This window comes from Plectrocnemia conspersa, unplaced genomic scaffold (genome assembly GCF_051122295.1).
Source record: "Plectrocnemia conspersa isolate PC_06_02 unplaced genomic scaffold, ASM5112229v1 ptg000002l, whole genome shotgun sequence".
Classification (NCBI taxonomy): domain Eukaryota; kingdom Metazoa; phylum Arthropoda; class Insecta; order Trichoptera; family Polycentropodidae; genus Plectrocnemia; species Plectrocnemia conspersa.
This window is the reverse complement of record NW_028277166.1, coordinates 6,847,016-6,874,061: the sequence shown is the minus strand read 5'-3', so window position 1 is coordinate 6,874,061 and position 27,046 is coordinate 6,847,016. Positions and strand designations below refer to the sequence as shown.

Here is a 27,046-nt window from a genome sequence, read left to right as displayed (position 1 = left end):
TGTCTAATTGTACATATTGATTTTATATTTTTTGTTCATCAGGATTTATTATCAGGAATCTCAGACTCTGAAGATGAATCCGACTCGAACGAATTGCAAGTTACGCCCAGAAACGGCGATTTAGGATCGAATTCGGAAAGAAACGGTCTGGTCAATCGTGGAGCCAACAGGTCGGCGGCGCGGCGTTCTCCGCGAACTCCCGCCAGACCTCGTCCGCCGTCTTCGCCGAGCGCTTCCGAAGACGAAGCGCCTCCCAGACCTGCGAGACCTGATCCGGAAAAACGCAAAGGTCGAGGTCGTCCTCGCAAGTTGAGGACGGAAGAAGAATCCGTGAAGCGAAAACGGGGGAGACCTCCGAAGGCGAAACCGCAGCCGCGAGCTCCACCGCAGTCCAGCGACGACGAGCGGTCTCCTTCTAGTCCTCCTGTTTCTTCGCATCAATTGAGTGACAGCGAAGCGGAATGTACCTTCGTCGCTACTGATAAAAAGAAGAATAACATACTGGGTAAACTGTTCTGTCCTGTGGGCGGCGCTAAAGGCGGTGGAAAGGGCGGCGGCAAAGGAGGAAAAGGTAAAGGTCAAGTGATGATAATCGAGGCTCACACTTTGGATCACGACAAAAACGAAGATACCCTTCAACAGAGATTGAAAGAGGAAGAAGCGTACAAGAGGTACAAAGAGGAAGAGATCCAACGCAAACTGATTGAAGAGATGGATCAAAAAAAGAGAGAAGACGTCGCTCTCAGAAAACAACGAGAGGAATCCTTGCAGAAGCGAGCGAGAGAAGAGGAAAACCTTAAACGGAAAGAAGAAGAAAGACTGAAGGAATTGAATCAGAGACGAATAAAAGAAGAAGAGGCCGCACTCGAAAGAAAACGGCTCAAAGACGAGGAAGCGCATAGAAGAAAACTTGACGAAGAAGCTATGCAAAAACGTAAAGAGAAAGAAGCGTTACAAAAGCGAATGAAAGAAGAAGAAATGTGGCAAAAGAAACGCAGGGAAGAAGAAGCGCTTCAAAAGCGCCTACGAGAAGAAGAGTTGCGTAAAGACGAAGAGCTGCAGAATCGTCTAAAAGATGAAGATTTATTACATAGACGGTACAGAGACGAAGAACAGTCTCAGCTTAAGAGTAGGGACGTTGAACCGTCGCCGAGAAAGACGAAAGAGGAAGACGTGTTACAAAAGAGGATACGAGACGACGAAGCCGCTCAGAGACGATTGAAAGTGGACAATCCGCCTGACCCTATGGGAAATTCTCATAATTACGGAAGGGTACCTATGATGGTTCAAATTGACTTGCGGCGTTTAGGTCCCGACACTGTCGCTCGACTGGCCAGGTCGACGCGACCGCTGAAACGTCCGCCTCCGCCTCCTCCGGCTCCTCCTGACAAAAAGCAAAAATTTTCTAGACAAGTATGAAAAGTTTCTATATTTTAGTAAACCCTCGCTTATCCGGATTGTTTGAAGGAATGATCGTCCGGAATGAGTGATGATAGCGTAGTGGAGCAAAATTTCCTTTAAAATAATTCTTTTATGTATGAATGTATTTATTAAACATATAATGTGGAAGATTAAGAAGTTGTGTGTTACGAGTATTTGAAGAAACGAGTAGACCTCTGCTGACGTTCCTTCGTTAGGATCTTCTTTGCAGTTCGTAGGTTTCTTTTTAATCTTACAATTAATCATGGCTAACATTTCCCTGCCGTTTTGCATGAACGTTTGTAGGCAGGTTTCACAGTGGGAAATTGTAATTTTTTCTCGTGAAATTTCTAACTGTGTATTGTTCCATTTATATATCCGGATTAACACGGGGCTTGCTATATTTTGGTTTAACTCGCTTTGTGTTCGTCGTTTTAATGTTGAATTTGACATTGCAGAATCCCGAAACTTCCCTTACAAACCACGAACGGGTGGAGAACAACGACCATTCTAGAGTGGACATTTATTATTCGTATTTAGAACACGGGGATCAAGATGACTCTGAAGAAGAAGGGTAAATTGGCTCGAAATTGCTGCTATGTTGAATGAATGTGCGAGATTTTGACTCACTGTGTGAATTCTAAATTTTTAGGGGGGACCATAAGTATTATTTATCTGAAGCGACACGTTTACGGACTGCGGCAGAGCGCGAGAGTGACCCTTTGCGGCGTGTTATGTTATATCAAGAGAGTGTATTGTGTTTTGTTCTTACGGGACGCGTATTAGAATTAGAATTGGACACTAAGAAGGCGTTTACAATGTACCGGGAGACGCTAGCGTACATCAAATCCATACACGCCATGCCCGGTCGGTGTAGAGCGTCTCCATTTTCTACGCTAACGAAATTGGACATCCTTAGGTATGATTCGTTTCTAAGAATACTTATAAAAAACTGCATTTTCTTTATAATAAAATTTATGATTATTTTTCAGTTTTCGATGTCAGTCATTGTTATGTTTACGTATGTTCAAAATGTACAAAAGAGAAGTTAAAGATTATAATAAAATACTACAAGAATATAACCAAAAGGTAACGTCCGCATTAATAATGATTCAGTTGAATGAATTCTCAACGTTTATTTTGGTATGTTTTTTTAGTCTTTGTGTATGGAAGCCGTGGGGACAGTATCTCCTCTTTCGCCTACGCCGAGCCCCGCAGGATCTGTTGGCTCGATCGGATCTACTGGTTCCGGTAGTAGCGGTTACGTTTCATCAGGTTAGTTCTCGATAGTTATTTATTTCTTCTCTGATACTCAATTTGTTAATACATGTATGTACTTATCAACGAGTATTGTGATAAATCATTTATGCTTATGTAGATGATTGCATTCTATAAATATCATTAGCTTATGAAAGGATCTTATTTGCTTTAGATTACCATTAGGGTCAAATGTTCTTCGTCTTATTATACGTTCGCTGTTTTATCTAATAATTATGTGCATTTAGATTAATATTGAATATTTAATCATAGGTGCTCCTGCTGCTACGCCACAACATACCCCAGGTTCTACGCCTGCACTGGTTCAAATGACGAACGTAGCGATGCCGGCTCAAGTCCACAACGCTATGATGAACTTAGTAAAATTTTACACCTTTCTACACATGAGTCACGACTTATGGGAACAAGCGGACTCTCTCATCAAAGAAAACCGATGTTTAGGTAACTGAATTTAAATATATTAATCGCTCGCTATCTTTACTAACCGTCGTGTTTGTTTATAGATCTCTTCATAATTGTTGACAAAGCGGTCGGCCCGTTGACAATGCATTCATCATTCCTCCACCTCAATAAGTACATCAGATACGCCATATCCCTGCTAAAATTGCAGGGCAGACACACCACGTGAGGTTGGTTGCCTGCATTCACTGTACAGTGAATGCAACCGCGCCCCGTAGCTCAATCGTGAACGTGCACCGTCGCAGTTGAAAGTGACCCCCTAAACGTGTACTACAGTGATTATCGAAAGCTTGAAATTATTTTTTTCTATCTGCATTGTGAAACGGTTTTGTATGACGAAGCAATACAAAGCGTTCGGAACGTCTTCCTGTAACGAAAATAACAAAAAAAAATCAGCAATATTTTGTTTGTGTAGGAATATCATGTAAGCAGTGCGAAGACTACGCGTTTACCTTCCGTACTTTTAGCATATTTATATGATAATGTAAAATAGTGTCTATATAGCAATACGATCGTCACTAAATAGTGTCTTTACCAAACTAATAACTAGTTATTATAAATATAATATTTATATGTACGAACAGCCTTAAATATTGAATGTTATGATGACTCGCCACAATACCTCGACCGTGTTTTAATGTATTAATGCAATATTTATATATTTATATAAATTTTATAAAAAGACAAATATTTGGAGGCCAAGAGTTACTATTGTAACAATGTGTGTTGTAGTCTTCATACTTAAATTTAACCACGTAGTCGATCTGCTGCATAATAACCTACTCTTTCTTTCCTTTTTTTGGTTATTGTTAATTTGTTATATTTTATTTAATATGTGCTAATGCACATGTTATATATATTTTTGCTCGTGATTATTTTAATTTGTTGTTTTCTATGCTATGACAATAACATTTTTTCATATTTGTTTATGATGTAGTATCGCTAACAGTGCAGATATATTTATTAAATTAATATTTTTACGCATGCAATGGAGGAAGTTACATCGATTATTTATATGTTATTATTAAATGTCAATTTTCCTGTATCAAATTATAATTTTTTGTTATCCTTTATTTATTTTGTTGTTTTATTTAATAGCATTATGAAAATCTTATTGATTAATGTATTTTCTAAGTTGAATTAGTGTGATAAACTATTATTTGACCGTTTAATTTTTTATCCTAAAAATTTTGCATCATTTGGATTTGAATGTATAATTATTTTTTATCGATTTTCAACATCAATGTCGTCAATATTTATTTGTTGAATGTGTATGGTTTTTACATTACGCATCCTGAAATGTCCTGTATAAAGTATTTTTATACGCCATATAATTATTATTAATAATTAAATAGATCTTCGAAAATCTCAATTTTGTAATAAGACCTATTTTTATATATATAAAAGAAACTTAATTAATGCTTTTTAATATTAGCCAAAAATCAAGTGCTTAATCTAGATTGTTGTACCAGAATCAGTAATAAGTAAAACGGCGGGAAGGCAATTCTATATATTTGCATTTTTTTTAATACGTATATGTATATACGAAGTGCCACTCGTGTGGTAATAATATATATTTTTTATGAAATTGTAAACCTGCATTGGATGTTTTTGTTTTCGTCCATAACGATTTTTCAATCAGACATTGTGACATATCAAATAACGATTTGCAAAGATTGCGTTCTGGCGTTTGATGTTAGTCGATGATTATTTCCTTCATACACATCCTTGTTTCAAAGTTTTGCTGTTAGGTGTTCCGAGTTGACTTTTGCAACAATAGAATAGGAGAGCTGCGGAAATAAAATACTTTCTCAAACGAAAGAGACAAATGTTGATATTTTTTATAATGTATAAGAAAAAATAATTGTCTGCTCAATAAAGTAAACTTAAATAATTGACAAATTTCGCAGCGGGGTCAATCATTTAAACCCCCCGACTTTTGTCATGTGAACAAGTACAAATTTCTAAGCGTTTCATTAGTTTTATTTATGTGTGTTTTTATTTGTCGTGCAGTATCGTATATATATACGGAGAAAATATCTTTCACATTGCCTTAAATAAATTTATAAAAATTTCCCGATCGGTTAAGCGAATCGATAGTTTTGTGTCGAGGGTCATGTTAGATGTTTATATTTTCATTGCGAACATAAAATACCGTTAGATGTAGATTTGGATGTCTGATCGACTGCTCGGTCGATCCGTACCTGAGATTCCATACGATTTCATTAATCGATAATTAGGATACGTATTATTTGTTCTAAAGTTTGCTAATTTTTAAAATGGAAATGCTTCTTACCTTCCGATAGGGATGTTGTAGATATTCTCTACAAACTTATGTCACAATCCCGTATAATAAGAGTATAAGATCAATATCGAGTAATTTATGTGTCATTTTCATACACAATTACTTTTATTGGATGTGTATATATAGACCAATTTTAAAGTGCAATCAATGTTTTTAAATATATTGGCAATATCTGAATAGTTAAGTTTTTCTGATTGCTTATAGTGCCTTCATGTAAAACACAAAATCTGTTTTTTTTTTTTTTTTTAAATATAGTAGTCACAATTTATTTGTATGCATTTTGTTGTGCGTTAATGTCACAATATAAATACCTCAAACTCAATGACGCTGGTTCAATTTTTTTCATTCTACATTCGCATCTATCCATAGTCATTTTTATAGAGAACGCACATCCATTATTGTTAAACATATATAAAAAAAATTAAACAAATCTTTAAAGAATTGATTGCAGAGTTGCCTTTTCTCAGTGTAAAATGATTATTGATGATGATAATCTCAAATGTATGCATTGTTTTAGAAAAAAGGGAATAAATGTGTATATTTATACGTTCATAACTTATATAATGAAAAAAATCATTTATTGTGTTTAGATAAATTATTGTGGTTTTATAATGAAATCTATATTATATGTATATATGGAATTTATATTAAATATATATATTATGTATATTATGAACTATTGTAAGTAAATAAGTAGATATATTTTTGTAAATAATGATAGCAATACACAATAAGGCAATTATATGTAATTTTTTTGGGAACTGGTTAAACATCATTAGATAATGTTTACTTAAAATGGGCGAAGCGTGTCGCATACTAATTTATAGAGAGGTCGATTATAAATATATATATATATAGCAAAGCGATATATAATGAATTATCAACGCGTGAATGTGAGAAGGCATGTTGATTAGCCATAAAAATATTCTTATTAAAAAAATAACTGTATTTTCAAAGTAGAGTGCTTTTATTATAAATTAATAATAAACAACTCATATTTTTTTCAGTCTTATATCATAAAAATACTTAATTTAATATGGGTATGATTCCTATTACTTTTTGCATATACTTTAACATATTTATTTTTATTGAACGATCTGCATTCTATTGAAAGATAAGGAAAGTGATAAGAGAGATAAATGGCATTGTGTTTGTAATGATGTATACGATTGTATGATTTTTTAATAAATTTCCCTGATGGTATGTATATGTAGTAAAACTATTTTTTGTTATTTTTTTATTAGTGATGTGAAATAACCACATGCTCGCTAACGATATGTCTGATATATACAAATGTAAACGGAAACTGATGTAAATATTTCCATACAAAAAACAAACACCAATGAATGTTTTTTTGCTAAAAATGCAAACGTAAAATAGTTTGTAGTTTTTTAACATTTTTATACAGAGACGATTGCCATTTAGAATTAAAAAATCAGTGCTTTTATGACCATCGGTAAAATCTATTCTAAAGCAATATTCAAAACGCTTATATTACGATGTCTTACTGTTTTCGCTTTTTTACTTTGTATACATATTTGTGTATATCTGGGAAACGTTTTTACCAAGGAGAGAATTTACCTATTGTTAGATAGACTGAATTATTAAAAAAAAAAAAAGATAAATCCTAAAGATGTTTTATAGCGTAATGTATTCAAAATTATTCAAGAGTAATGCCAAAATTATACAGAATTAACGACGATTCTCCAAAATTGTGTTAAAATCTGTCATGTCAATCAAATATCACATGTTGACGTGTATACGATTTTTTATTTTGTAAATTAACTAGTTTTATTTAATTTATTTCATTATTAAGACATATTTATTGTATTATTTTTTTATTCTGAAGGAACTTACCAATTACCAAGATCCGTTATCATTTTTTTTACTATCGATTAAGCATAAATTATATTGTGTATATTTGCTAACGTCATTATTTATCTCTCTTTATGTTTTTGTGTTGTTAAGAATATTTTTATTTTTTACTAAATTAATTTTGTTGATTTTTTTTAATGTTGATCGGTCTTTTAAAATTATCAAAATTGTTGAACCTTTTGAAACGTCGCCGTTTCTGACATTTGTTAAGTTGATCGTATAGTGACTACAAAAAAATATATATAATAAGAAATCATTTATATATTGTTACGTATTTGTTTGTGAAATTGCCGTTTTGAGGGTTCAAAAATGTTCGATCGTATAACGCGAATGTGTTTCTTTCACAATTAATTGGTTTCGATGAGCTTCGTTCGTAGTGATTCTGGATAAGTGTACGTCGTTTATTTATTCACGGATTAAAACCGACGGATTATAAATATATTTTTACATGTGTTAAATAAGTAAGGTGGAATCCACAATTACTAATGATTCTTTATTTTTAAGAAATATCCACTCTATGGGTAGGATAATTACCAAATAAAACTTTTTTGTATATTATATATTAATTATAGAATTTATTATTGAAAAAAACTTTTATTATAATGCAAAAAAATCCATAACTGATCCTATTTTATTCATGACCATCCTTTGTTATTTAATGTTTCTATATTAGTTAACATTATTAATCATAGTCATATTTAAAACGGTTTTACTTAATATTTTATTATTACATAATTAAAAAAATATGCTATACAATTTATATTGTTCTATGTTGGCATGTATTTGGTTTTTTTGTAGAAAATTTCCATTATTGGCGTCCGTCTCGGACAATACTTGATTGGCACGCATTTATATCTGTGGTCTCTAGCGTAGCCGTGTCTGCAATAGCATTGCGCTGTGCACTCATACTCCGTTATCCAACATTTCTTCCCGAGTCTTTTGCATTCTGTATCGCAAGGACTGCCGCAATCGAACACTTCATTTGGGTCTTTACATCCGACTGAAAATAAAATTGATTGAATTTTTACAGAAAATCAAATTTAATAAATTGTTACAAAAAATCAAACTTAGTCAATAACATTTAAAAAATACAACTTTTGAATGTTACTTTAAAGGCCTTTCCAAACAGAAAGCGAATCGAAGGCGTGGTGAGGCGTTTTTATTTTGTAATACACCGAGTCCTTCGAGTCTCGTCACACAGATAGCGAACGCGAAGCGTTCCGAGGCGTTTACGTGGCGAACCTAACGCCTTGACAAACCCATGGTGAAGCGAGACGCGAAAGCGAAGCGAAGTGTGAGCGCGATAGTAGTATTATATGACTGTATGGAAAACGACAGACAGACATCAAACGCGAGACGTGAAGCGTGCCGGTTGTGATTTTTTACAAACTATTCGTTAGACATACGAAAATAAGTGTAAAATCGGTCTTCATAAGATTCAATTATGGAGCCTATGATACTCTCCATAGTCTTCCCGGGTTTTATTTATTTTTGTGTACCCAAATTCTTTGCCGTTTTTCTTATATTTTAATAATAAAACAGTCAAAAATAAAATATCGTCACGCTTTCGCTTCGCTATGTCCACGCTTCTAGTGTGACGTCTTTCTGTTTGACAAAGCCTTAAAATGGAACAATGCGATGACTGTAAAATTATGAAGTGATCATTGAATAGTCATAGGCTGAATTTTGTAAAATAAATATGAACCGTTTATAGAAAAAGCTTTTCCCTTCTTATTTATTCAAAAATTTTAAAGCTTTTTTTAATGTACGTAGATACTGAAGATGTCATGGAGCTATTGAACTTCCATATCTAAGAATATAGAAATTTATAAATAATATGTAGTTGAAGAAGCTGAAACGACTTGAAAAAATCATAAAAGTGTTGAGTTCCTCCTCTGGTCTCTGATTTTTGCTCGTCAACTCGTGACGCTGGTCGGAATCGATCATTTTTCTCGCTCTTCGAGTGTGCGTCAAGATTTTATATGCCTCTTAATAACTTAGATGAACAGCAAAAAAGGCAATGACTACAATTAAACCCAGCTTATTGTTGATGTTCAACCTATCGTCTCCCGGGTTCATCTTTATAAGCAAAATCATCGTGTTCGCTTTTTGAAGTCGACAAAATATATGAATAACAATATTATTCGTTCGCAAGACAGTGCCTACTTTTTACTTTTCTCGTGTTTTTGTTTGGTTTATGTAGCACCTTTGTTTGATTGTCGCTTTCTACTTGAAAATTATCTATTTTCTAAAGCATTTTATTCGATAGATTCCGGTGCCAAAACTTACACACCGTCACTTAACACCCCTAACACTAGTTTGTGGTACGCCTTCTTTATTGTCTTATTACAGTGCAATAAAAACTAGTACTAAAAAATATTTTTAAGTGGTAGTGAGTCGAGGTTTACCTGGGCAAAATTCCATAAAAACACATTGTCCGTAATCGTCTCGTACAGTGTCCACCGTGCAAACGCAATGGTTTAGATCTTCTCCTGGTATGCATCGTGTTGGATCGTTACACGACCCCGAACAAGGTCTATCCGGAGTGGCAGGTTGTTCCATATAACGACATTTTACATCTTCGGCTATTTACATAAAATAAAACATTTAAATAACTGCTATTTTGTGTAACTTTTATTGTATTTTTATTTACTTCTAGGACAGTATTCCATTGGTATGCAACGCTGTTTATGATCTCGTACATAGCCAGTCCTACAAAAGCATCCTTCGACGCAATCCATCGAACAAAAAAATGTCTCGTTGAAATTTGAACATGTTTTCGGACAAGCTGAGCCACACGTTAAGTATTGTTCATAAGGCAAGTTACAAGAACTGGCTGGATCTACTATAATTGCAGGAGCTGAAAATTATGAATCAACTTTTATAAAGGCAAAAATATACTGTAATAAATAAAAAAACTGGTTAGTTTAATATTACTAAGCAGAACAATATTTATCTATGGATATGAGGGTGTCGAATGAAAACCTTAAGTATATTTTTCTACAAAAGACGGAAGTCTGTCGGGCATTTTGATTTAATCGCTAGTCGAAAATGATTCTTGATGAGATTGTACTTTATTCAAAAAGTTGGCCAATCAGTGATCGTTTTTTAAATATTTCTATTTCATTAAGATTCATAGTATTTCATTAAATAACATGCATTTTTCTGGCCAATTTCAAGGGTGTTTGGAATTCACGTCAAAAACATTAAAATCGTGCCGTCACAGTTGGCCAGTTAGTGGTCGTGTTTTTTTACATATTTCGATTTCATTAAGATTCATAATATTTCATTAAATGACGTGCATTTTTCTTTAAGGGGGGGGGGGAGCAAATATCCCTGTCCCTCTCAAATGACGTTTCTGTTTCTCATGGGCTTCAAAGTACTCCAAAAATGCCAATTGTTCATCCCAAAATAATTGTAACAATTCTTCTTTGGAAGCCATCACCATCTGCTTTAAAAATGTTTAGAATCTACAAGAGTATGGATCTTGTTCCTTTTTGCTATGAGAATTGATACAATTAATTTGCATTCTTGGTGTAATGTGTATTTAATGCAGCTCTTTTGGAAATGTGAGGGGTGGTGTCGGCAATCCATCGATGCTCGATGATTTTCAGCTGCGGGCTATAGTCCCCTAGAGAGTCGCGATTGCGTCCCTTATTCTTAACGATTGCGACTAGGACGTCAACGCTTGAGAACGCTCCCTTTACACGAGCCTTTGCCAGACACAAGGATGTTTTCGGCGATAGCTATGAGGAGCTGGAACAATTTATGTGTGATGGATATTTCAGTTATGCACCACTGCTGGCAATTTACAGGTCAGTATATTAGTGTTTAAAATTCAATTTTAAGGCTTTCATTTGATCCATCCATAATAAACTTATATAAATTGACTCACTATATACATTAAGTAACTTAAAGAGAGATTTGTGTGACTGGATGATAACCATCAACACGAGGTTAATAATGAAAAATTATCTGACTGATGTACACCATTGTCTTTTAGTCTATTTGCCACATCACCTTTCTTGCATACTTTCGCCTCTTTCATTAATCAAAAATAATATTGCCAGCAAACCAATGAAAGGATCGGTGGAACTCATGATTAGTATCATAATGTAACCATTATTATAAAATATTTTTTATTTACATAAGAACTTTGATCTCTATGTAATACTGAAAGTGGAAAACATCTGTGTGTATTTTGTAAATATGAACCAACCAAGCTATAGTTTGCTTGCCTTACGTGGCACTTAGGTATTTGTGCATATTCTATGTACATATATCGAAATATTAAACCTTTGTCTGGACAATCCTCAGGAAGTACGCAATTGTCTTTGTAATCTCTCACATATCCTTTATTGCAGAAACATCCCGGAATGCATTTTTTTCTGCACGTTGGTGTATCCATATAATTATCACACGTTTCAGGGCACATCGATCCGCACATTGAATACGTCTCGTTTCCCTTTTTACACGTCGGCTTTGGAGGAGCTGAAAAATTTCACTTATTAAAAACGATAATTTTAAGTAGTAGGATTGCTACGTTATTTACTTATGATTCCAGCCGGTGGACAGTCCTTCGGAAGTATGCAAAATCCTATATCGTCTCTGACGTAACCAGCTTCGCAAAAGCATCCCGATACACATTTCCTCGCACATGTATGTTGTATCCTATAATTATCGCACGTATCGGGACATTCAGTACCACATACCATATAAACCTCGTTGGGCAGGAAGCACTCGGGAGTCGGTATGGAGTCTATCGATATTAATTTAATAATAATATATCATGCTTATGGAATATTCTTAATGTTATTATTTACCCAAGAAGCAGTGTTCCTGTTTGACGCACTTGTACTTCATGTTCCGCACGTATCCTTCCTCGCAAAAACACCCTCGAACACATGGTTGGTCGCATTCCATTTCATACATGAAATCGTCACAAGTTACTTGACAAGCTGTTCCGCAAAGCAAGTAATGTTCGTGCGATCCTTTGCACTTTTCATCATTCTTTACCGGATCTAATATATTTATTACATTTCACTAATGATCATTATGAATCACTCGAATATATCATTTCTATCCACTTACTATACATGCACACACAACTGGTAAGTAAATATGTCAATAGTAAATACACTGTGCATTTTGTGTTATCGAACATTGTTACCGCACTTACGACACGCTGTGTCGTCGAAAGCAAACTGTGCACTGGTAGTTTCTTCGGAAGGCTGTGAACATATGGCAAATGTCGAACACGAAACTGCCACTCTAGATTTGTAAATATGTCTCGCATATAATATAGTCTACAGGGATAATCTAATTTTATTTTAATAACATGCATATATACACATGTTCAAACAAATGTGACTCATAATTAAATAATTTATATAGAAAATTACATTTGGGCAGTATCTTAATAAAAAATCAAAGCAACGCTCTATTGTCCTGCAAATTTGCAGCAGTGTGGCCAACAGGTGGTAGTACAAATCAGGCATGCAACATGAAAGCACAACAGTAATTTAAAATTCCCCCTGCACTCACTAACTGGTATTCGTTTTTTGAGTAGTGAAGGAGTGGTATATCATCGTACTGATCAGCATGACAGACCAGTGGTATAAGTCACTGAATAATACCCGAAATACATGGGCTTTAATCCCATTTGTATCTTATTTGGGAGATCATAATTAGTGATTATTTATTTGGTTCTCCTTAATTTTCCTAATCTCACGGAAGAATAATAAAAATAAAATCGAGATAAATTGTGCGTCGAAATCTATTGATTGTAAGCTGTATTAATAATTTTTAATTAATAAAATATGTATCACTGAATTACAGATTTTGATTTCAATCTGGTGTCTTAATACTTATATAGTAGTTCTTGACTTGTTTACCCTGTTGTAACGCATTGGGCTGGACGCTTGTCGTGTTGCAATTGAAGATTTACAATAAATAAATGTCTGTAACTCTGCAGTTTACAACCATCTATAAGATAGATTAAGCCAATTCTCTTCTATAATGAATAATATCTTAAATTAAACGCCATGGAGACTATGTATAAAAATAGTCATTTTCAACTTTTATTTTATTAAAGCCTAGCTTCTTAAAAGACTTATCACAGACGTCGTGTATGTGTAGAGAGAACCTCCACTTGCTCTCAAAAGTGATTTTGAGATCTTTATTGGAAGTTTCTCTAGTCAAAATGTTCCCACCGAGATCGTAGGAATAAACTGATGGCACAATATGGCACTTGCCAGCGGTTGATGGAAGCCTATCTCCATAGAGTATAAATCACTATGTAGAGAGGAGTCCACAACAGATCGAATGCATTTATACAATTTTAAATGGTCGGCATACAGAAGAAAACTTGAATTTGTAACTACCGTATTTATGTTATTAATAAGTAACAAAGAGCAGAGGACCCAGGTTGGACTATAGATGAATCCCCGAAGGGTTGAAATATTCTTTCAACAATCGGCCGCCATAGGTTACAAACTGTGTGCGATCGCTCAAATAACCGAGTTAAATCATCCGAGCAATCGAGGTTTGACAATTTTTTTAAATAATAACCCACGACAAACCTTGTCGAAGACCTTCTCAAAATCTGTATATACAACGTCTACTTGAATTCCCGCATCGAGAGATTTTGTCACCGTTTTGGTGAAAGACAGAAGGTAGTAACAGTGGAACGGGTAGGATCGAACCCATGCTGTTGGTCCAACAAAGTGATTAAAGACATATCTATGAATAATTATTTCAACCAATTTAGCAGGAGTTGACAACACTGAGACTGGTCTATAGTTACATATAACATCAACGCCTCAACCCAACTTATACAAAACAATAAATTGGTTATTTAGTGACACCTGTATCCACAGCTGATGCCACTTTAAAACACTTTTAAGAAATTAGACTGGTCATGATCAGTTGAATTCTCTAGCCGTACTGTTTATTCATAAGGATTATTCACAAGAAATCCAACATTTTGTCATATGAAACAAAGAAGAGCAGAATCTATTCTATAAAACAGAAAATACATGTGTCTGTCACAAGAACTTCCAAACGGTGCAGTAGCGACGTGACATTTGCATATGTCATTTTTATTTAAACTATACTATTTTCAACTTGTAAGATAAACTAAACAGCGGCGTGCTGACGACAGATTACGTCCAATAGGTGAAGACAAGAGACTAAAAATGTTGTATACAGGCAAGTAATAAAATACATTTTAAACAGGATTAATAAAAGCATTTACAATGCATAAATAATGAGTTTGAATCTATCTCAAGCAGTGTTTTATCTAGTGGTCTAAAACATTTTTTTATATTTATTATATTTAATTTACATTATTGCATAAATAAAGTATTGAGTTTATAAATAATAAATTGTCTTTAATCAAATTATTAATAGTAATATTTCTCAGAAAAATCTCATAGCGACTTAAGAATTAAAGTATTTATTTATTATTATTATTTTTGTATTTAACTGTATTTTATATTTTTCTGGATTCATACATAATTTATTGTCTTGCTGCTTGATTTTTCAGTATCTGTCTTTATTAAAAACTTATTATGATTTGTCTCTATATGTATAACATATATTATGTTTAGTTCGATAAAAAATATATGTAGTTTTTTGGCCCCTGGCTCCACCTGTTTCTATTTTCACCAGACGTCACTGATTATCACTATATGGCACAACAAACGTAAGAATAAAGAAGACAAGCGCCCACGACTGATATTTTAGGACGATTATAAAATTAATTTAAAAATTATGTCATATCATTATCAGTTCTCTGTGGGAATATTGTGCTTAGATTCTAATTATTGTGCATAGTTTTAATGGTTCATAATTATTTTTCAAAAGCCATGAGCAATTAATAAGATGACTTTATGCCGAAATGGAACCAAACTTATTCAGTTATATAACCGCCTGCATCATAATCATTGTTACGCGATCGCCATGACAATCCCAAATTATTACAAGATAAAAAATACGTTTTATTAGCGTTTAGGTAGTTTGATCCACATTAACGTTCAATCCTCGTACATAATACTAAATATGTATAACATGTTTGCGGTTTACACGTACCGGGTTTATTTGCAATTCGAATAATTATATTAAATCGGCAAATCAATGGAAAATACTTTTATCAACAGATGTCATTGCGCTATCGACCATCTTTTTTTTTATATGAATTATTTAAATTATATTTTATGATTAATCACTGTAAGTTCTTAAAATTAGAACAATAACATTATACACGCATTCGACAGTACGCCTTAAGTATTTTGTTTATTTATGTACATAGTAACCATTTTCTAACATCATGCATATCCATGGAAATTTAAAATAATTAAATTCTTTTTTCTGATTGGTTGGAACCGTTGAGGACTGCGGTTATGCAATAATAGGCTTTAAATACTATGTAAATAGATACTATTATTTCATAGCAGGTAGAGCGTACAACGAGCTTTTAAAACAAAAGATACAATATATAATAATAAATAAATTATTAGCTCCCCTACCTCCTCACCTATTCTATACTCCTGGTAGATTATGACAAAAAACCCCTACAAAAACCGTAGTTTACAGCGTTTTTTCTTTCTGAATATGCTGTGACGCGATTCTTGAGGTGCATAATTGCAATCCAAGCATAATTTGCAGAAATTGAAAAAAATAGTTTTCCTAATAATTAAAATAATAAAATAATTGTTAGCTACCATCTCACTCATATGCACTCCTGGTAGATTATGACAAAAAACCGTACCCGTTTCGTGAAGACAAGAGACTAAAAATATTGTAATAAAATAAATTTGTAATAACAGGATGAATATACATAATGAGTTTGGATCTATCACGAGCAGTGTTTTAGTGGTTTAAAATATTTTTTATGTCTATTATATTTAATTTACATTATTGCATAAAAAAGTAGTGATTTTAAAAATAATAAAATGTCTTCAATCAATATAAATGGTAGCGTTTCTCAGAAAAATCTCATAGTATTTTTTTATTATTATTATTTTTTACTTTAACTGTGTTTTGTATTTATTTCTGGATTTATATATCATTTATTCTTTCAGTCTTGTCTGTATCTCTGTTTTTTCAGTATCTGTCTTTATTAAAAACTTATTATGATTTGTCACTATATGTGTAATTCATATTATGTTAGCAAGGAGTTCAAGAAACGAGTAGTGTCAGCAAATAAATACTATTTCAGCCTAATAAAACAAATCAAATCGCAGACACTATCTCGTCGTACAAAAATATTGCCCTACAAAATGCTGATCAGACCAACTCTGACATATGATTCAGAGAGCAGGACACTTACCGATGTAATTTAAAAGCAATAATATATTTTAGAAAACAACAAATTAAAAATTAAAAACGTTACATTTTTTATATTAAATAATTTTTCATTTGCCTCTAATCTTTTTTTATATTTTGAAGAAGTTGGTTGAAATCGCTGAATCACTCGTATAACATTATTCATCAAAATATCAGTTCAGACTTACGTTATTCACGTCGCATATTTAATTTTTGAAGACGTGAATAAATGTATGTAGAAAAGTATCCGAGTATTCATAATTGCAAACTAATTAACATTTCATTTTTTACAGATGTGAACAGCATTTGTTTGTCAGCATTTCATTAACCTAAATCTTCTCTATATATATATATACATAAAAAAAATAAAACAAAATTGTATTTAACACATTTTTATTGTTAATCAAGTATAACTTTATTAGTATGTATAATATGTTTATAATTTGGAAAACAATAATCAAATCTACAATATTACATCCACTATTGACTAGAATAAATGTATTAAAATGAAAAAAACATGCCAAATCTATATATTACAATTAAAAAATATTTTAATATGCATATATTTAATATTTATCCATGGACTTTGTTCTATACAAAAACTATTTATATAACACACTACCCGCTACATACACCTATTATAAAGGATGAAGAAAATAATATTATACAATTATGTTAATAAATAATTACAATATTTTTTATACAATACAAACATTTTATAAAATGTACATATAATAATTCACTATGTACATGTGCAAAAATTCATTATAAATTATAAATTTCATTAATGTTGTAATAGATAATAGAGAATATTTATTATTTTACCAGACCAGCTGGTAACGTATGTTTAAAATAATTATTATGAAAATTTTGATACATAAAAATAATTGAAATTGATAAACAAAAAAGATGAACTTTTTTAATGTTTTTAGTTAACTTTTTTTGGTTTGATCACAGCGTTTATCCTAGCACTACAAAACAGATTATTTGGTATTATCGTCTATTTACCAATACTTTTAAGTACCTTATCATAAGATTACATACTATTGTATCTATAAAAATAATACTCGTTTACACAATTTTTAGCAGTTGGAATTTCATTTCTCTTTAAACTTTTAAGTAAAGAGATAATTCACACTTCTTGATGACAACATTGTTCGCACGCCGATTGAAGGCGAAGAGTCGATTGAATGTTGCTGTATTCTCGACCTGAACGCGGTCGAGTCGTGCTTCGATTGTTCGCCTCGTTTGAGCCGAACGACGATATCGATAAAGTTTCGTAATAGTCCGACGTGTCCGATCCGCAACTACTCGGACTGCGATTTGCTCGTCCGTCGTAAATAGTCAAACCTGTAAAAAAGTCAACCAGTGTAAAAAGTATATCGATACGTATAAATTTCCATAAAATTAAATAATACCTTTGCGCTTTCTCAAGATTGAAGCTGTTTCGGCAGATCCCATCGTCGACTTGTCGGATTCGTGAAATTTAAAAGACAGTTGCTGCATAGGATCAGCGAACGCCGGAGGATGTATCAATAACTTCGGATACACTCTTCTCAAATCGGCAGATTTGCTGGTATGCAAACCGAGTTCGTTTATATCGAATCTGTGATGCTTTAAAGATCCCGTCGATATTCCTGAATCGCTAGAAGAGGACGAGTCTCTGTTTTTATCGGATTTAGTAGGCACGCTACTCGATCGACGTATTTTGACAGAATCTTTAAATTTAGCTATTAGCATATTATCTACTTTCGTCAGTTTAACCGTTTCGACTTTATTAAACGATAAATTGGGATTCAGTTCATTGAGTTTGAACGAATTTATCGGTTTGATCGAAATGGGTTTAACTTCTTCCGAGACGTTTTTGTGACTGTTGCTTTTGGGTAAATCGAAAAACTCTTCTGCCTTTTTGAGGAAATCTGCCGAACTAGACTTTCTTCTTGAATTGAAAGTGAGACTTCCCGTATTGTTTTTAGGCAAAGCTTTCCGATCCAAAGTGTTGCATCGGATATTTTTGACTACGTCATGAGGCTCCATGCATAAGTAATGCTGACTGCTATCTTTTTTCTTTAGTGTATTATTATCTGCAGTTTCACTATCGGATTCATTTTCAGGTATGTTCTCTAAAGCGTCAATTTCATTCTGACTAAAACCGGCATTCCTCAATATATTATCCGAATCCTCAAAATCTTTCCACGTTAGATCAGAAGCTTTGTCTAAATCTAAATCGAGATTGTCTGTTTTAGTGTTGGGATCGATGTTTATATAATTTGAAAGGACATTCAGCGCGTCCTTTTGGAATGTTTCTTCAAAAGGCACTTTAGCATCTTCGACCGACTTTATACCATCTTCTTGCATACTTAACGTCTTATAGCAAATGCAATTGCTAGAATCGTCCAAGAGACATTTCCTTAGTTTTTTTGGCACATCGTAATTATCTGTAATTGAACTTTCCTAAAAAATATATACATATATTAATTCACGCACTTATTTAAAAAATCATTAATTTAAGAAAAATTAACTTACTTTTATTAGTGGAAGAGTTTTTGGTACATCATAATTTTCATAAGCACCGCTGAAAACCTTTTTTGGTAATAGTAAGATATTACAGGTGCATAAACCGCACGGAGATGGTACGGTAACAGAGCAAATCGGACTAGAACGTCTAGAATTAGTGATTGCATTATCTCTCCAAACGTTCTTTGGTACTGAATATTCAGAGGTGCCTCCGCTCGAATGTGAATATAGCGATGTTCTGTCGACATCCGGACGCATCTCATTGAACGAATCCTGAGCCCAAGAAGTTCCAGCTTGTGCTCCGAATCTGCTTATACAACTGGAACATCTTCCGACGCTCACAGATCTGCCTGAATTGTATGATTCGTTGTTTTTATTCATTTGGACGTCTAGCAATGAAGCAGAATCGCCAAAACCAATGCTGCTGTCCGTCTCGGACATCTGATCTAAACTGATGTCCAAATCGTTGCATTCGTTCGATTCTGATAGTCGTTTCTCTCGTTTGAATTTGATTTGTTTTCTTAGATCGTGTACTGAAAAATTAAAATATAAATATAATACTGTTTTTTAAAGAATAAATTCGTTGAATACAAAATTGAGTCAGAGGAAAGCTTTAGAAGTAAGATAAAAAAATGTTGTCCTGTAAATTAGCAGCAGTGTTACATATAGTTTGAACATTAGTAGTAAAATGGTGACAAATAAAAGTTTAGTTTGGTGATGCATGTTTGCACGAGGCTAAAATAATCAGGTGCGCCCCCCTCTAATGTTTTTTTATTTAATTTTTTCAATATTGTATATTTTGAGCAGGCTGGAACTCGAGATAATTTATATTTATATGTTATATTTCGTAATATTATATATAAATAACATATGTGCCTAAAACATTAGGGGGCAGTCTTAAATAGTTAGAAAATTTGAAAATGTAATAGAATTTCTGAAGGCAGTAGATATTTATGTTGAAATTAATTCCAATAAATATTTATAAAAAATAATCATCATTGCTCAATTTGCATCAAAACACATCAAAAAATTGTAACCATCTCAAAACACTACGCCAAAGAATCGGTGAAAATGTATTTGGATTTAAAAGTGCTGCAATGAGCGTTCCCACTGCAACGGCGCCGACACGCTTTTATTGCTTTTGACGTGAAATATTTAGTTCTGAGAAGGGATACTTTGGTTTTGATATGCTTTATTCGATTCTCACTTATTATATAAGTCGTTTTAAAACTTTCATTTGGTCGAATCCAAAATTCATCTCTCATGGGATGTTTGATGTCTGCACGTTTTAAGAATATATTAGTTATCCTTACTGATATTACTATAAGCTTCTGATAGTAATTTAAGTCAAAATGTATTCAAATCGAAGTTTGTTCAATAGGAGAGCGCAAAAATAATTATCACTTCTCAGAAGTCAAAAATTCATGTCAAAAGCAATAAAATCGTGTCGGCGCCGTCGCAATGGGAACGCTCGGTAATGAGCGTTCTCACTGCGACGGAATAACAAGTACTTAGAATGTATATGACAACTTTGCTCGGCACATGCGGACCAATGAAGTATGAGATAAGTCTCAAAGTGACTCTGTTAAATAAAACGCCATGAGTGGGGCATAAACCCGAACTTGTCATCTCTTTCTCAATTATGAATAATGATGAAATGGATAGAACTGACTGTGTTAACGCAAATAGAGTATAGAAGATATAAAGACTAGATTGACTGATGCTTATGGCTCAAGTCATGGAAATTAGATCAGAATTTAAATTGTGAATTAAATTATATTAAAAGCTTTCATTTGACTCATCCTCGTATATCTATATAAATACCTGAATGCATACTAGATGCTGCATTATAAATGGTGTCCAACAATTTATCCGCTCTATCCACTAAGAGTGCCCACGCTCCTTCCGTGCGTCCTCCGCGAGCACCGACTTCAAAACAAAGACGTCCATCCACGAGTCCATAGCGTCTAAAAAATAATAATTATATATAAATAAATATATATAATTCCAGCAACGTTTAATTTAGAAGCTTACCTGAGATCGGCTATGTCCCAAGCAGCTAGAACACGTGGTGGCAGTCCCATTGTTAGGCAAAGTCTTGCAGTTCTTGTAGTGATGTGAACTCGTACGGGACCTTTGGGAGCACGAGCCGCAGATGGCGATAGAGCCAACATGGCTGGAAACACTTTTCCCTCAGTTGCACTATCGGCACCGCCCAGAGCTCGAGCGGCTCTAGTCTTCCATTGAAGCAGTGTCTCCACATTACAGAAAGCCAGCACAGGAGAGACATCTCTGCACAAAACTGCTAGCGTATTGGACTCTTTATCCAGAGTGAAGCCAAACTCCAAACCGAGGAACTGCTGAAGAGAGAGTGAAGCCTTAGTCTGTCCATTTTTGATGCGGTCTTTCTCATCTCTATACAATTGAAGATGGACGCAATCTGGAATAAAAATATAGATTTATAGATATTTGCATGTGATAATTTAATAGAGAAACTCGTTTATATTCCAACATAAAGATTATGTAGTCCAATGAGCTCAATCTTACAAATTACACATTGCAACAAGCAATTATTGATCAAATCGATATGTTGTTGATATAACAGTTACAACGTAATTGAAATTACATTTTTTATATGTGTATATAAAAAAGAAACTTGGTTACATAAGCTATCGTTTCCAATTGTATCTATTATTGCAATAAACACATGATCAGTTTCACTCGAACGCTTTTATTGTTATATCATTTAGCGGTCGAAGCGTCATTAGTTTAGTCTGAATTTAGAGTAAGGTCTGAGGAAAACAATAGGGGCAGGTCATATAACGTATAACGAACTCGATCGTAAAAAACGAGGTTCGTTTCATCGCCGCGGAATCCGCTCGCAGCTAAACCAGGTATTCGAGGAATTTGCTAAAGGAACGCAAGCAAATTAACTACAAAGGTCAGCCGACGGGTTTGCGAGAGGTATGCGCAATGCTGCATTAAAAACTAACCATTCGGGAGCTTGTGAATGTAATCGTTCTGCTTGAAGAATTCTAACATTTTATCTATGACTGTTTATTTCATTTTTGGAAAACATTTCAATCGAACATATTTGATAGCTTCATACAACTTCGAATTTAACTTATAGTTATATTGAGATCATTTATAGAATTATTCGAAAATATTTCTAAAACAAGGTATAATATTTTTACTGTTTTGCGAATACAAAAAATAAGTACATAGTAATAAATGTGCTTTAAATATTTAATAATGAATATTAGAGCATATAAATAAATCACATAAAGCAAAATTTCTCTTTGCGCGACTTGGTGATGATCATTTGAAAAAATAAGCAGTTCTAAAAGTATCAACTTTTCACTGCATATGCTGATTGATTGTTCAAGTTAATTAGTTTCGGGGACATTGAAAGGGGGGGGGGGGACGGTACGTACATTTTTATTGGGTTCCACGGCAAAAATCAAGATATTTCTTAATTGTTATTTTTCTGTTTTGGAATATTATTTATAATATATTGCCTAGCAACATATTTTTTTAATCTGATAAAATGACGACGTTGTCAGTTTTTACGATTTCGTTCTACTGTTACGCATATATTTGTTCGACAATAACAAAGAGTCTGATTCCGCTTCGAATCATCGCATTGCTTAAGGGACCGAGTACCGGAAGGAACGTTAAACTTTCCTCCAATTCTTGACGGTATATAAGCTAGAACACTATTGAACCATTTTCTTCCGACAATTCAGGCAGGAACCGTTTCTAGAATCACCACTTCGCTTTCGACTTGGAATAAACTAGAGTTCCGCCAACTTAGAGCAAGCGGAGCTACGCCGAAACTCTTAAAAGACATGGGAAATAATACTTTTCGTAACAATATTATGATTTACAGTTAATGAGAATCGAATGAAGCACATATAAACCGAATTTTGACCAATAGGAGAGCGCAAAAAACAATTATCCCTTCTCAGAAGTAAAAAATCCACGTCAAAAGCAATAAAATCGTGTCGTCGCCGTCGCAGTGGGAACGCTCGTTACCGAGCGTTCCCACTGCGACGGCACCGACACGATTTTATTGCTTTTGACGTGAATTTTTTACTTCTGAGAAGTGATAATTGTTTTTGCGTCCTCCTATTGACCAATATTTTTTTCATTTATTAGCTAGAAAATCTGATTAAAATTACGGAAGTCTTTCCGCTCGTAAGGTGCGTGAGACGCACCATCGCTTGGCTCTATATTACTCGTAGGGTGCGTCAGGCGCACCATTTCAATTAATGAAATATAACGTCAATTTTTGGGTATTTTCTGAGCATGTTTTGAATGGCGTTTTTGCAGTGTTGTAGACAAGAGTTTCAAGAAGCATGTATTATCAATCAAAATATCATTTTTACTTGAATTTGTGAGCTCATTTATCGCGATAAGTCGGGGTTTTTTTTATGACTAAATTTAAATGCAGATGTGCCGTAGATTTCTCCGAAGGCAATGGTTGGCGATCGTCCTTCGGTAGACACACGTCGGTGAAGTTTTTATTGCCTATTGGGTTTTTGACAGTCTCGGGTGTCCATAATTTGTGTCTAAGTAAGACTATAATGATTAATAATTTTGTTATAATTACTTATTTTTACATTTTTCATTGCGAATTTTTTTTTTAATTGTATTGTAAAAAAAACAGTGCTATCGCTGAATATAGTGATTGTAATGATAGTGATGGGGAGGATTTCATGTTTGATTTTTCTTCTTCCAATGATGATAGTAAAGAAAGTAACGTCGAAATTAGGCATGTTGCCTTGAATCGAAGATGGAATACAGGCAATTAAAATAATAGCGAAAAAAACGATACCTCAAACAAATCGCACCACATCAGAAAATTGGAGAATAATAACTAGTAATGACAATGTACCTTAAAAATAGCAATATTCCCACCAGGTGATAAATGTCTTAGGCCCCAAGTTCCCGCAAACTGTATACAACCTATTGATTATTTAAAATTGTTTTACACAGATGAGTTGGTATACTAATAGAACTTGGGGATTTACGAAAAATTTAAAAATAATATTTTTCCATATTTGTTTCCTTAATTTACAATAAATCAACATCCCACATATTATTAATCGTAGTGCCCTTTTTTGTGCATCACTTTTTTATTTTTGTATAAAAATATGCTATTCAGTGGCGTAGCTAGGGTATGTGTCGCCCGGGACAATCCTTAAAATTTCCGCCCCCCCCCATACATTTTTTTGCAAAGTCATAAAATCAGCATTTTTTAAAATAATAAATTGATTATTGTTAAGCTCTTGCTATTCGTAGATTTACATAAATTTTAGTATATTCAGGGTTAAGAACCACATTAGACGATTCCATCGCGAATATGCCGCCCCCAAGCAAGTGCCGCCAGGGGCGGCACGTCCCCTCCGCCGCACCATAGCTACGCCACTGATGCTATTTAAGCATTATTAGCTCGAATATATAAAATCACAAACAAATATGTACCATAAAGCTACTGAAAAGCTAAAGTTTTGTCTATTTTTAATTAAGAAATATATAAAATAATATGACATTAAGTGCAACGTTTCATTTGACATCGATGGGACGTATTTTAGTTTTTAAAAATATACCTAACATCAGTTTATATAAACATAGATATACCTCGTGCAAGCGATGTAAGCTTTCTTCGTTCGCAGGTAGATACGTTTATCTAAAACTGAGCGGCATGTCTTTGTTATTTGGGTATATTTACTTATTTATGGTTAAAACATTTTTTGGTCCTATAAATATTTTAAAATGGGTGGTCGCCCTATTGTGTTAATTTATTGTTATGGATTGTCAACCAATGGTACTTGAGAGAACAAAAAAAATTAAAATGTAATTTAGATAAATGTAAGTATTTGTTCTGATTTCTTCGTTTTTGGTATTATTTTATTTATATTTATGTTCTACGTACATAATTTTAATTTTAAAACAGAATTTAACATTTTTCATTTTTCCCGAGCTGGCGACATACCTAGTACGAAAACGATTACGAGTGCAAAGGGTGATGGTTAAAGAAGCTGCATTGATTTATTGTAGAAGTTATGTTATAAAACAATCTGAAATACGTAAATTTTCTATCAAAATCGATAGAAAGTCGCGAGTGAGTTGATTGCGATCGACCAGTCGACCACGAAGCTGTTTGCAGTCGCCCGCGTTTTAGTATGTTTATTTAAATAAAAAAAATAATAATGGAAAAATGTGAAATTTGAAATGGATTTTTTTAATATTATTATATATATATCTGATGATTCCGCCATCAATAATTTCAGCAGTAATTCGCCCGCAGAATGCTGCTCCGAACCGCTGGTTAAACTAATCTATATTTAAGTATAATAATTTATGTTTCAAAATAAACAGTTTGAGACGAACAATTTGCGAAGATATGCCTCATTTGACTGCTTCTAAACGAAATTAAAAAGAGCAAAAAAATCGTCCTATCAAGGTCGAACGAATCGTCCGACTTTTTTTGTCCATCCAAACAACAACAAAAAACATTGCAAATTGTGCAAAAAAGGCACACGCGATGCGTGAAGAAAGACAGGTGTTCTTGTATCGCAGTCGAGCGGTTAATTAATTCGACGAGTCGTGTGCCGTTCGCGTACATAATATATTACAATAAATTGAGAACCGGGTGGAAAAACAAAACACGCTTTATCCACGATTAACTTTAATATACCGCCACACAAACATATCGTAAAATGGGTTGGTATAATGAGAACGATGCGATGTTTTATTGACTACAATGGGGTTGCAGATGTTCTTTGTAATATGTGTCTATTCAAACACATGTCGTTCTTGGGGCGAATGCATCATGTGTGGACAGATAGATGCCTTTTTAAATAAAATGACGTTTTATTTTACACTTTCTATATTTGCGCAATTTAATTGTGGTTGAAAATAGATAGATTTACATATAAAATACATATATTTCCATTTGATAGATTACTAGAATCCCATGGTTTGTGTTTCTGTGCCTATTTTATTCTGGAAATGTTAATGTAATGTGTTTTTTATTCATATTCAATGTCAAAATGGCAACTTTTTCGATGTTTTTTGCTTCCCGCATAAGTAGATTCGCCGTAAAAGTGATTCCGTTAAGTTTGGGTGAATATGTGTCAGTTTATGTTAGGAGGGGGAGGGGTCGACAATCCTCGTTCACAATTATTGCTAATGATATCAGTGAATAATTACAATATAACTATTTTAAACGCACCTATAAGCATTATTACGTCACACAAATTCTATGCATTGAAGGCAAATAAGTGTTTTTTTAAACATTCATGTCGCTAGGTATGCAAATAACATTCTGCAAGTTTGCCGCGAATATTTCTCATATTTTTGTAATTAAAACCATGATTCAGCATATCCAATTTCACACATTTATTACAATAGAATCAACACGTAGCGTGTGTTTATTACCGATACGTAATTGGTGCTCAATTAGCGACGCTCAAAGGTGCAAGGCGCACGGGCGCCTGTCTCGAATGACCTCAAAAATCACAGTTATAATTGTGGCTAATAAGAAAAGAAAACCCCAGGTCGTTATGGAAAATTTAATATATTTCGACAAAAGAGACTACACTTCCGTTGCACAATCGATGGCACTCACGAAAAAAGGAAAAAAAAACACACACGAGTTCTCAAACAATGGAGGTTTATTCTAATGAGGCTTTGACGAAACGCCGCCATTCTACACCCAACTCTGACCACGACCGCCATTATGATAATGGTCGGTCATGGAAGATTAAAAGTCGAAACCCGCAGGATTCGCCGATAAACTTTTGGGACGCGTAACTTTCGAGCCTTGGGTCATCATGTGAAATCCTCGCGACTCAAGTT

The 27,046-nt window shown here is 33.7% G+C and overlaps 3 protein-coding genes across 6 annotated transcripts in view; 1 reads left to right on the top strand and 2 right to left on the bottom strand.

Annotated features, from left to right (window-relative positions):
- Positions 1-5,778, top strand: part of LOC148237493 (uncharacterized) — a 61,247-nt gene extending 55,469 nt beyond the window's left edge. For all 3 annotated transcript variants that reach the window (XM_088205062.1, XM_088205063.1, XM_088205064.1), the window contains exons 12-18: positions 43-1,413; positions 1,878-1,993; positions 2,072-2,338; positions 2,412-2,508; positions 2,577-2,694; positions 2,950-3,138; positions 3,201-5,778. In XM_088205062.1, the coding sequence (XP_088061188.1) occupies positions 43-1,413; positions 1,878-1,993; positions 2,072-2,338; positions 2,412-2,508; positions 2,577-2,694; positions 2,950-3,138; positions 3,201-3,325 (2,283 nt within the window). In that variant the 3' untranslated portion in view covers positions 3,326-5,778. The remainder of the gene's footprint in view (positions 1-42; positions 1,414-1,877; positions 1,994-2,071; positions 2,339-2,411; positions 2,509-2,576; positions 2,695-2,949; positions 3,139-3,200) is intronic.
- Positions 5,779-7,910: 2,132 nt separating this feature from the next.
- LOC148237492 (von Willebrand factor-like) lies at positions 7,911-12,549 on the bottom strand. Of its 2 annotated transcripts, none has more exons than XM_088205066.1 (7): positions 12,428-12,549; positions 12,160-12,379; positions 11,889-12,095; positions 11,633-11,827; positions 9,990-10,196; positions 9,745-9,921; positions 7,911-8,336 (listed from the first exon to the last, which is right to left on the bottom strand). In XM_088205066.1, the coding sequence occupies exons 2-7, from the start codon at positions 12,266-12,268 to the stop codon at positions 8,104-8,106; spliced, it is 1,128 nt and encodes a 375-aa protein (XP_088061192.1). In that variant the 5' UTR covers positions 12,269-12,379; positions 12,428-12,549; the 3' UTR covers positions 7,911-8,103. The 2 variants fall into 2 exon arrangements, with proteins under 2 accessions (XP_088061192.1, XP_088061191.1); XM_088205065.1 differs by having other exon boundaries at positions 12,160-12,357.
- Positions 12,550-17,042: 4,493 nt separating this feature from the next.
- The window catches only part of LOC148237490 (uncharacterized), a 73,320-nt gene continuing 63,316 nt past the window's right edge, over positions 17,043-27,046 (bottom strand). The window contains exons 3-7 of the mRNA XM_088205061.1: positions 21,215-21,620; positions 21,005-21,147; positions 19,190-19,713; positions 18,082-19,117; positions 17,043-18,013 (exon numbers count right to left, since the gene is read on the bottom strand). Coding sequence (XP_088061187.1) covers positions 17,796-18,013; positions 18,082-19,117; positions 19,190-19,713; positions 21,005-21,147; positions 21,215-21,620 — 2,327 coding nt within the window. The 3' untranslated portion in view covers positions 17,043-17,795. The remainder of the gene's footprint in view (positions 18,014-18,081; positions 19,118-19,189; positions 19,714-21,004; positions 21,148-21,214; positions 21,621-27,046) is intronic.